Source organism: Alternaria incomplexa (genome assembly GCF_024043165.1).
Source record: "Alternaria incomplexa strain BMP 0042 chromosome Unknown scaffold_4, whole genome shotgun sequence".
Taxonomy (NCBI): Eukaryota; Fungi; Ascomycota; class Dothideomycetes; order Pleosporales; family Pleosporaceae; genus Alternaria; species Alternaria incomplexa.
This window is the reverse complement of record NW_026249853.1, coordinates 1,242,618-1,253,756: the sequence shown is the minus strand read 5'-3', so window position 1 is coordinate 1,253,756 and position 11,139 is coordinate 1,242,618. Positions and strand designations below refer to the sequence as shown.

At 51.1% G+C, this 11,139-nt stretch overlaps 5 protein-coding genes across 5 annotated transcripts; 3 read left to right on the top strand and 2 right to left on the bottom strand.

Annotated features, from left to right (window-relative positions):
- Nucleotides 1–1,604: 1,604 nt before the first annotated feature.
- On the top strand, nucleotides 1,605–2,217 carry J4E90_003627 (uncharacterized protein; the record flags this gene model as incomplete). Its single annotated transcript, XM_051433194.1, has 3 exons — nucleotides 1,605–1,700; nucleotides 1,752–1,973; nucleotides 2,029–2,217. The coding sequence occupies 3 exons, from the start codon at nucleotides 1,605–1,607 to the stop codon at nucleotides 2,215–2,217; spliced, it is 507 nt and encodes a 168-aa protein (XP_051293092.1).
- Nucleotides 2,218–2,638: 421 nt separating this feature from the next.
- Nucleotides 2,639–3,265, top strand: J4E90_003626 (uncharacterized protein; the record flags this gene model as incomplete). Its single annotated transcript, XM_051433193.1, has 3 exons — nucleotides 2,639–2,761; nucleotides 2,813–3,010; nucleotides 3,068–3,265. 3 exons carry the CDS (start codon nucleotides 2,639–2,641, stop codon nucleotides 3,263–3,265), a joined length of 519 nt encoding a protein of 172 aa, XP_051293091.1.
- A 1,506-nt stretch (nucleotides 3,266–4,771) lies between these two features.
- On the bottom strand, nucleotides 4,772–5,850 carry J4E90_003625 (uncharacterized protein; the record flags this gene model as incomplete). Its single annotated transcript, XM_051433192.1, has 2 exons — nucleotides 4,772–5,626; nucleotides 5,677–5,850. 2 exons carry the CDS (start codon nucleotides 5,848–5,850, stop codon nucleotides 4,772–4,774), a joined length of 1,029 nt encoding a protein of 342 aa, XP_051293090.1.
- Nucleotides 5,851–6,382: 532 nt separating this feature from the next.
- On the bottom strand, nucleotides 6,383–7,740 carry J4E90_003624 (uncharacterized protein; the record flags this gene model as incomplete). The annotated part of the gene is made up of 2 exons (XM_051433191.1): nucleotides 6,383–7,074; nucleotides 7,719–7,740. The coding sequence occupies 2 exons, from the start codon at nucleotides 7,738–7,740 to the stop codon at nucleotides 6,383–6,385; spliced, it is 714 nt and encodes a 237-aa protein (XP_051293089.1).
- Nucleotides 7,741–8,673: 933 nt separating this feature from the next.
- Nucleotides 8,674–10,226, top strand: J4E90_003623 (uncharacterized protein; the record flags this gene model as incomplete). Its single annotated transcript, XM_051433190.1, has 2 exons — nucleotides 8,674–9,541; nucleotides 9,601–10,226. The coding sequence occupies 2 exons, from the start codon at nucleotides 8,674–8,676 to the stop codon at nucleotides 10,224–10,226; spliced, it is 1,494 nt and encodes a 497-aa protein (XP_051293088.1).
- Between the last annotated feature and the right edge of the window lie 913 nt (nucleotides 10,227–11,139).

Below are 11,139 nucleotides of genomic sequence, written 5' to 3'. Positions count from 1 at the left end.
TCCAACCCAGGAATGCGACTGGAGAGAGAAGGCATGGGATCATCGAGGTTTCTTCGTCGATACTTAGGCGCGTGCATCGCTAAGACGTTGTGCTCGAGGATGGCTGAGGCTGGAACATGCGCACAGCGCAGAGCAGAGATACTCTTCATTGTGCCAAGAATTGCATGCACATGCCGCTCAGTCTTTCCTCCGTTTATCACAGTGCAATGTCTTAATGCTTCCATACTACGTCTACCATTACTAGTGAAAGACCCTGTGTTTGTTTGCAACATTCCTTTGTCTCCCGCAAACGCTCGACCGCTGCTCTTCACAGCTCACCGCTTCTCTACCTCACTTTGAAGACTGATTACTTCAGGTCATCGACAAGCATTTAATCTACATCGAAGCTTCTCATCCACCTCTCTTCCTCTCATCAGCGGAACACAAGACCAAGATCAACTTCCGATTCGCCATGCTCAACTGGCTTACTTCACTTGTCTGGCTATTTGCCTGCCTAAGCCTTGTCTTAGCAATACCTGTCGACACGCTTGCTGGTAATGTCACATCTATAGCAAGGCGCGATACTGCGAGTGTAGGTTCATCAGCCCTTTTGACGCAATCCTGTAGCACTCTTGCCAATGAAGCTAACTACGCACTTCAGTATCCGTACTCCCTCCAGCTCATCCTAAGTAAATTCCCTGTTCGCCGATACAACTGGTTCATCTTCCAGGGACCCCAAGGAATCGCAGTGGATCCTTGTCTGGATCCTAAAGATGATCCGAACTTCGAACGGGTTTACTTCGGAAGGGAACTTGCGGGCGAGGAGGACGACATCGCCCATCCGCCGTTTCCCCCTTCCAGTGTAAGTAGATTATTCTCAAACACTTTGCTGAGGATTGCATGCTAACTCGCACTCTCTTGTAGGTGTACGCTGACATCGAGTATTCCGAAGACTGCCATTACATTGGTAGCGGCGTCGACGCTGGTCAGTTTCGATGCGGAGATTACTACATCATCGATTGTGCGAAAGATCCGCGCTACAACGAGGCAACCTTCAGATGCCCGGATGGTCGGGAATATCACCGCGGATATAACTGCGAGTTCTGAGGAGGCAGGCTAGATGGACCCGGGCTGATGGCAAGCGTATGTAAGGGTTGACCGCATGGTTTAAGTTGGCTTATCTAAGTGGTCATTTCACCCAAAATATGCACGTACGGTGAGGAATGCACTCGTCCTCAAGCAATATATTCGTCCTCAAGCAATATATTCGTCCTCAAGCAATATATTCGTCCTCAAGTGATGTGTTCGTCCTCAAGTAATGTATTTGTCCTCAAGCAATGCACTCGGCCTCGAAAAGTGTGAGCGTGAAGACAGGCCCGCGGGCGAATTCTGACGCCTTATTTGCCCTCTGACCATATCTTAGCGACTGCTGTTTGCTTCATCCGAGACTAACTGCAATTGGCTCCACACACGTGCTACTCTTGCGCGGTTGCCTACTTAACGCACTCACTTCTCACCACGAGCTTGTCGAGACATCGAACCCCAACGCCAATTCAGAACATCGCGTCTCCGTTCATACACACTTCATCAACTCGACACAGCCTGCCTACGAATCAATAGCAACTATGTCCTCCTTAGTCACCTACCTCGTATGGCTCTTCGTCGGCCTCGGCTTCGTTCTTGCCGCACCCGCTGAGCAGTTTGCAGACCACCCCACTGCCGTGAGTGCGCGATGATGTTGAACTTCAAGCATCGTACTGACTAAGTTCAAGGGCCAGGGTCCGTATCCCTACTCCCTCCAGATCCAGGTCGAGGAGGTAGATACCAAGTACTACGTGTGGGACATCTTCCAGGGACCTAGCGGCGTAGCCGTGAACCCCTGTGGAGACACTCGCTTCGAGAAGGTCTATCATGGCGAGCCCGGATGGCATACCAACAAGCCAGACATGGACAGCCCTCCTTACCCTCAGAACTACTTGCCGTTCGTTCCCGAGGTGAGTTGGCTGCTATCATTAGACGCGCACCGTACATGCACTGACTCATTTCTAGTTCGAGGTCCCGATCGAGTACGGCAACCGCGGCGACTGTGCCTACCACGCTACTGGTAAAGACGCGGGCCAGTTCCGTTGCGGCGACTACTACATAATCGACTGCGCCAAGGACCCTCGATATGGACAACAAGTTTCCTGCGGTAACCCGCGTCCACGCTACGCTGTGGCCTGGTACTGCGAGTTCTAGAGGTTGGATAAAGAATTTGATGAAGAGCGACCGTGAGGGTGGGCAAGGCGCAGCTTGAGATGTGACTACAAGTCCCCTGCCTCCTATAGATATGGGAATACTGAGCCATTTTACGTAGAACCAATGAATGTATGAAGAACGCTCTCACTATCGCTCTCAGTCTCACTCTAATTACCCTGTATGGCAAAGCGCGAAGAGCTGTCGCCTAACTTGGTCGTTCGCACGTCCCCTTCCGCCCGCCTTTTCGCCTGCCTTTTCGCCTGCCTTAATTTTGCCCACTAGAGCCGTCAGGTGCTCGCTTCTTAGCCAAGAAATCATAGAATATATATGTAGCTCACAATGGCTCTCGCTCAGCCTCTATCCCTAACACAAAGCTTATCCTGAAGGCCTGGACGAAACGCACAATAACATCTCCCTCAACATGCTCGCGTGGCTCACCCTCCTCATGAGCCTATCCATCAGTCTACTATTTGGCGCGACCACTGCAACATCTGCCCAGTTCTTGAGCCCCGAGGCGCGGGCTAATCGCACCGCACATGGTCTGGTACGTATGCATTATGTTCTGGGACGCGGTGCTCTACTGACCTTATGTTAGCAAGCTGATGTGTTCACCAATTCGGTTCAGATCATCCTTGAGCGTTACTCGATTGTGGACTTCTACTGGTCGTTGTATCTAGGTCCTTATGGTGTGAAGATGAATGCCTGCAAGACAGGAGACTTCAAGCTCGGCTCGCAGCTAGGTGAATTGGACTACGATCACGATGACATCAAGAACCCCCCAAACCCGCCGGCGGTAAGTAAATCTATCGATTGTAGCTTGGAAGTGCATATGAAACTGACCACAGCGTAGGTGGAGCTACATGTTCCCGAATGGATGGGCCGCAAGGACTGCCATTGGAAGACCAACGGCCACGGTGATGTCGGTCAATTCGTATGTGGCGACTGGCTGATCTACGACTGCGAGCGAGATGCGAGTTGGAACGATGGAGTGATCTCCTGTACCAGCCAAGGTTGGTCGTACCATCGGGGATACGCCTGCAACTTCTAGGCTGGGGTTCTTCGTGCGCTGCATAACTTGGCAAAAGAGTCTTTCGTCGCTTGAGTAATGTGCTGGACGGTCTTGGGATTGGGATCTTTCTGTCTGCAACAGGGCGGAACATTTGATTTCCTCTTAGAAGCCGGACAGCTGATTACCATCTTAGACACTTGGTGAATCGAATTGCGTATCCCTTCCAGATACACATGCTTATATTCTACTTGTTTCATGGTGCGCTAGTGGGCGAAAGAAAGCGCTTTACTATTTGTTTGCTTGTATTTACTCGGTGTGTGTTGTTCGTCTCTCGAGGGTGTCACTGCCTGCGTGTCACCCAATCGGTTCACTTTCGCTTACAGTATATAAACCCGTCCTGCTGCTCGAGCCAGCCTTCCTCTCCCGAACGGCTCTCAAAATCAAGAAGCAAGTAGCACGTTCACTACTACGCGGTTAAACATGCGGACGGTCACCTCATTACTTGTCGGCCTTGCCGCTGTTCCCATTTGCACGACTTTCGCTACACCCGTCAATTGTGCCGGCGTACGGAGGTCAGAAAATGGTAATGATTGGCGCCCCTCGGTCGGTTTTCTGAATACCAAGATAGACTTCACCGCTAAATCCGAGGTAGGACTACTACGACTCCTCGGTCCAGATCCTTTCTCCTCCGATCATCCGGTACAGAATACTATTGGCAAATGTACCAAGGCCCAGCCCTAGTATCCGTGGATCCTTGCGGCTACCCAGACCCCTTCAAGGTCGCGGACTTCAAAGGCGTGTACCATTACGGACGAGACGCGATTGACAACCCTCCGCAAGCTCCTGCCGTAAGCCATGACATCTCTTGCGCAGGCTTATGCCAGATCACAGAGATACGCTGTAGCTGACAGCACATTCTCAGATGGATCTCAAGTTATTGAAGTGGATGGACCATGACGATTGCGTGTGGAGAACACAGGGTAACGGAGACGTTGGGCATGTAGTTTGTGGTGATTGGTTGGATATGCCCTGCGAGGTGGATGGTTCATACAACCAAGGCGTGTTGAACTGCCATGGGAGGTCTTTCCATCGTATGTACGCTTGTAGGTACTGAGCGCGGGTGAACGAGGTGCTGGTTGCAAGCGGGTCAACTTCGGGGTCGCGTCAGGGAAATTCGGGGGCTGGTAGGCGCTCCTGGTCGAGACCCCTCATTCCACAGCTTTGGGTACCCGCAGTATGCACATTGCGATGGCGTGTTTCGCATGATCAGATATCCTGTTCATTGACATTTTCATGCGCACCTGACTATCGCTTGCCAACCTTTGGATATTTCGAGGACAAGCCTTCGGCCTCGCGGTTGGGGGAAGAAGAGAGGCGAGCTGGAGCGTGCACGATCATCGATGACGACATTCACTAAGCCCGAAATGGTTAGTATTTATAGCCATCTTCACCATGTGAGTTCAGTTTCGATACAGATTAGCTGTGCCATCGGCGCATTTCAATTCCAGCGCATTGAAGAGATCCGTGGCTTTGGCTATCCTCGCCTCAGTGATTGGCATCTTCAGTCTCAATCTTCTCTTCTTCATCGACTTCTCCAACCAGTGTGTATCCTTGAGGTTCCTTCACAGCCGCAACGAATATCACGCTCCCGACGATCAATGCCGCACCAGCGAACTTCCACCATCCCGGCTCCAGTCTCCATACAATCTTATCCGCTAACATAGCGAACACCACCTGCAGGTTTACTATGTGAAGCGCTTTCTTTGAATCGCCGGTCATCAAGCTCGCTGCCATGAGCCAATGCATAGCAAACCCCAATATGCCCAGCACGCATACGAACAGCCATCCTACGGCGGTAGATGGGAAAGTCAAGCCTTGTTGCTGTATGATGAGCGATGCGCCGCTGAGTAGCGTACATATGGGCGCAAAGTATGCAACCGTTGTCATCGGGTGTACGTGCTCTCCTAGACACGACATCGTTAAGAAGGAGACTGCGCCACCGAGGACACCGATAAGAGCCGCACCAATGGCCAGCGCGTGTTCTCTAGACGTATTTGTTACATGAGCGCTCCAAGGCTGCAATACGCATAGTAAGCCGATGACCGCAACTAGAGCTGCGAGGACTTGAGCGACAGAGCAGCGCTGCTGACCGGGTAATAAGCCGAGGAGAAGTGCAGCGAGAACAGGCGCGAGGAAGTTGATCAGAGTCGCCTCAGCTAATGCGAGATAACGCAGAGAGACGTAGAAGCCCCAGATACCGAAGAAACCCGCAACGCCTCTTACGACGAGTAGAGGGCGCAGCTTGGGAGGACCAAATGCGCCACCAGGGATGGCTCCCGGGGAAAGTAATATGTACGTCCACGACAGAATGGTGATTATCGACATCATTCCAATGAGCATCTGGAGAACATCAGTATTTTTGTAGGTGGGCGGGTAGCATATTTCCATACCTCGGAAGTACCGACTGTGGTGGTGCCTGAGCCGCCGCTACGCTGCGTTCCCAGGATGCGCCCCAATGTCGCCAGGATAGTGGAGCATACTTGCGCCAAGAGCATAAGAATGATACCGGCATTATTATGAACGATGTCATAGATTGTATTTGTCAATGATGTAGCTGAAATCATGGTGTTGTGATGAGGAAGGTGTACGGAAAGCTCTCCGATGGAAGACGAGCTCGGGATGCAGGAATGTGAGACTTTACGTGTATTTGAAGTGTTTCACGCCTCCTTTCAGCACAACCTTCCCAACTGCGCAGCGGAACAATCCCTGTATTCTTTACCCTTGGTCGCGTTATTTGAAGAAGGAAATATGTGCCTTGAAACTCAATAATGCGGCTTTGCTGCGTTCTGCCGCACGTGCATCAACAAATTGCGGTTTGCGCAAAGGCTGCATCATGATGTTTTTGTCAACAGACTCAACAGGAGGCCATTCCATCTGCCTCGCACGCGGTTGATGATGAAGTTGAGCTTGTCCTTTACTACCTCGTTAGCAAAGACGAGTGTCCGAAATGTATATCCAGCCCACTGCCGGTAACTGGACCCCAGCCATCTTTGCGGCATCGAGCAGGATTCCTACATGCGCCAGAAGGTTATCGCTAAATATGTGCGACAATCACTATGGCTGTGAATCTTCGCCGGTGACCCCTCATACCTTCTCTTATCCTTGGCCTCGAACCCGTCCTTGTGCAGAGTGCGTACTATCTTCCCATGCCTCCTTCGTGATGCGCCAGATCCACTCATTCCCAAACAACTTATCTTCTATTGCGTCAGCCGGAAATCCGAGCTTCTTGTTCATCAATCCCTTGAACGCAGTATTAGCATCTACACAAGCTATGTGTATCTCATCCATGCCCAGGACAGCAAAGCCATGATCAATGGCCATACACAACGACTCATAGCCGTAGCCTGAGCCACGATAACATGTGTCCAACATCAAGCCTGCGTCACCAATCAGCTTGCCATCAGTCTTTCTTCTGCCAATCCAGCCCAAGCCGCCGGTACCGACAGTCTTCCCATCTATCTCGATAACGATGTTGGCACGCTGCAGTGGTAAATCGACGACCTGCCATTGCCTTATCAAATGCTCAATGGCGTCACTACTGTCAAGACCGGCACACGACTTGTCGTGCTGGACATTGCGATAGTCGGTGAAGAGTCGTAGGAGTGCAGAAGCGTCGTTCGTGTTAGGAAGGCGGAGATGCAGTTGGGGAAACGTAAGCGATGTGATACGTAAGTCGCTTTCACCTTCGGACGATAGATTCGTCGAATGTGTGTAGAAGACGGTACTACCGGTAGCGACAAGCGCAGGGTATTCAGTGCCTGCAGGCATGGTCTCGGGGTTTCGACGGGCTAGGTAACACTCAGAGAATCGGAGGTTTGCGCAATTGACTAGTGGTGTATGCAGATGGGTGCGCATACATCAGCTTCTTCGTCGATGCAACGTACGTTGGGCGTGATTGTGCCCGCCTCCGATGACGTGACGGCGTTCACCCGCGTTGACGTTAGGTATGATGGCAGCCAACAGATCAAGGCCTTGTTTGTTTCTGCTGAGTAGACTGACTACTCTGCGATCACAATACTTGCCGTAGTCGGTGAAGCTCGGTGAGGCTCCGACGAGGGTGTTCCTGTGGGTGATGGTGTGAGGCACATTTGCGGCATGGGGCTTGGTGCCTCTACGCTATCCTGGAAATGGAAAATTGCACGTGGCCCCAGCTCAAACGTGAAAACAAAGGAGATGACGGCACCTGCATGCTTCAACACCACCTTCCTCCTTGTGCATATGCCGGAGTGGAGTATATGCAAACATCATCTCCAAGTTTCCAGAGCCCGATAGGGCTTGCTCTTCCACCAAAAATATGCTGTGGGCAGCTGGCAAAGGGTTTTAGGTCAGCTCAATTCTAGCTTTCACCATCGTGCTGAAGCCTGGACATATCAGAGCTCACGACAACTTCAACGACGTACAACGTCTTGCATTACAATATCTCTTCTCTGACCTTTGTACCAGGTTGTCCACATTGGGCTGACATAGTAACGGCTATTGCGCGCATGCTGGACGAACGGAGAGTGGCGGTGTCAGAGCATCGCTAGGTACCAGATTATCGCGTCGCCATCCCCAACATACTACGTATATGTACACCCATTCGTTTGATGCCTGTCGCACGGATCCCGGGGTACCAGAAGCCGTGTGATCATCGCCAAAATTTGTCTCGCATTCGCATTAGACTAGAGATAAACTACTGCGCGACTATGCGTGGAACTCATTTCCTCTACACAACCGCTGTGGCAGTATACTGTGATTCGAAGCAACGTGGATGGTGAGATGGGTCACAGTCTTGCTACTATAGAAGGATTGGCTCTCGCCGCAAGGGTGTCGGCTCAGATGCACTAAACGCGCAACGCAGATCTTCCAGTCGCCACTTGCAAGATAAGATACACTTTCAAAGAGATCTGTCAATGGAAATTGTTGAGGCTAAACCTGTAAAACCGCCTACAGACTTGCATTGCGTCGCTTATCTGAGTATGTGCTTCGTCTCTAAGCATGTCTTTAGCTGACAGCGTACAAATCCTTTGACGATGACGATGACGATGTTGAGGCCCTTCTTGTGGCTTGCAAGGGGCTTCTGATTCAAAGAAGCATCGGAAAAAGTAAGACATAGTCTACAGACACGGCATCCACTTGGCTAACAGCCATGATCGCTTGAGGTGATGATGGTCGCGGTGCAGCTGCAGGAAGCAGACATGTTCCAGCATATCCTACACCGCCGTATATAAGACTCAACCTCTGCGTCTATTCTAGCTAAAGAATTCTTCAGCATCGACCGTCTGATCGAGAGTACATAAAATCGTTTTCCACTGCATCCCGCAAGAAGTCATTGCCTTCAATCCCAGCTTCTGATTACTTGTGGAAAGACTCAACCAGAGTTTAGCCAACAAGGTGGCCGCATCACTATGGCCGTCACAAAATCACAACAACAGAGTACGCTCATTCTTGATATCGGCGATGTGCTGTGTCACTGGTCTATCGAAAATCTCACTGCCATCTCTCCTCAAAGTCTCCACGCCATCACCCGATCGCCAACTTGGAGCGAACTGGAACGCGGCTGTATTAGCGAGACAGAAGCCATCCTAGCTATCAGCAAGGAGCTCTCTCTCGATCCTGACGCCATCGATACCGGGCTCATGGAATGCCGCAAGACATTGCGCGTCGACCAAGAGCTCACATTCCAACTCAAAGAGCTCAAAGCTGAGCTAGGTGGCCATCTCAAGGTTTATGCCATGAGCAACATTGCCAAGGAACATTTCGCCTTTGTCAAGACCGTACTATCCGACTGGGATCTGTTCGACGGCGAGTTTTTGTCCTTTGAGGTTGGCATGACGAAACCTGATCTACAATTTCACCAGAATGTTCTGGATAGCCTCAACTTGAGCGACCCTTCTTCCGCGATCTTTGTGGACGACAAAGTCGCCAACGTCAATGCCGCCCGCTCCTTCGGGATTCATGGCATCGTCTTCGACTCCTCGACCGCTCTTATTCGTCAGTTGCGTAACCTTTTGATGGATCCTGTTGCCAGGGCACGCCGCTTCATGACCGTGAATGCGCACAAGCACACATCGTGCATTCAGGATGTCGCCCCCGTGATTTTTGATCACTTCGCCCAATTCCTCATACAAATTGAGTTGAATGATGATAGCGTCATCAGTCTCTCACCACCCGGCGCTTCCAACGCTGATGTCAAATCGGACATCCGACAGGCCCGTAGCCAAGGCAAAGCATGGAACTTCTTCAATGGCCCACCAGTCGGCACAACGAAAACGTGTAAGTAGAATCGATGAATAGTTGTGGTATATGTGCTGACTCCGTACGCCTGAACCTAGACCCTGATGATGTCGACGATACAGCTCTCGCCTTTATTGCGTTCTCTCCACCTGCAGCATCTGCCAATCCGATCTTGGACCGCATCGTCGCGAACAGGCACGACAAAGACGGTCTTATCATGATCTATCTTGGTGGCACGAGACCCCGTGTATGCCCGTTCATTATGCTCAACGCCGTCCGTGCCCTCTATAGATACGGACGCGGCGCAGAAGTACAGCCCGAGCTCGAACACATTCGTCGCGTCCTTCTGAAAGGCGGCCATATCGATGGATCGGAACACTATCTTGCCAGCGAGACCTTTCTGTACTTTCTGGCGTGTCTCATCGAAGATAATCCCACTGCACCAGAGGTCCAGTCGCTACGTAAGCCAACGGTTGAGGCCTTACGTCAACGCGTCAATCGCCCCGGGGATTCTTTCGTCCTCGCCTCACGTGTCTTAGCATGCCAGAAGCTCGATGTGGAAACCCAATCTGACCTGGCATCTTTGAAAGAGTTGCAGGAATGTGACGGAGGCTGGGAACTGGCGTGGATATCTCGTTTCGGTAGGAGTAAGAAGATGATTGGGAACAGAGGAATACCTACGGCTTGGGCTATCAAGGCACTGGAGTACGAAGCCCAGCCATAGTTACACGAGAATGCTCTGCCGGCAAAAGGTCGACATTATAGAATAACACTTTGTGTTAAAATTATCTTATCACGGTTAACGGTCTACTACTGAACTCAGCTGATCCATCAACTCAAAAGAGTCGATACAATGTCCCATACACGGCGACGGCGGTACATCACTGTATACCGACAAAGATGTGCACCCACTGATGAATACCTACACTGCCGATTGACACGGAGGTGAAAGATGTACCTATGAAGGTTGTTCGCTCTTCCATCACGCTCTTACTATCGCACTCTCACTATCAGTGACCAGCAGACAGATACAATCACAATTTTCGACATTCTAATCGCACCCTCAGCACCATCATACACCTCTCGGCCTTTGCAGTCGCACGAAATTAACAATGTCTACAGGATCTACTGGCGAGCGATTCAAGTACCCTGATGACGAATGTCTAACAGCGTACACCAAGGCTTTGAAAAAAGGTAGACTGCTGCATACACAGGCTCATTCTGACCAACCCAGCATTCCCCGGAGCGAGTTCCAATCCGTCTCCGACATTGAAGAGTGGGGCTATGTTCTGGATGTTAAAACCGACACCCGGATAGGGATTATGTGTTCGGCGCAACATGTGCTCGAAACTACCAGGAACGGCGAGACCTACCTGGCCACCGACGCCTGGTTCCTCAATAATATATATCTTGATGATGGCATGATCGAATCGGCGGCTAACTACGCGCCTCACGCGTTAGCATCGGGCTTGGTGAAATCCGTAGACCAGCCGGCGCGCGCAACAGTATCTACGCTGTTGCCCAAACTATGCCACTGGAGCGACATGGCATACCTCATTTGGCTGCATGTTACAAGCAAAGAGTCGCCAAAGCCTGTGTTACGCACCGTCTCTCACTACGGGGACAGTGTTGCGTCT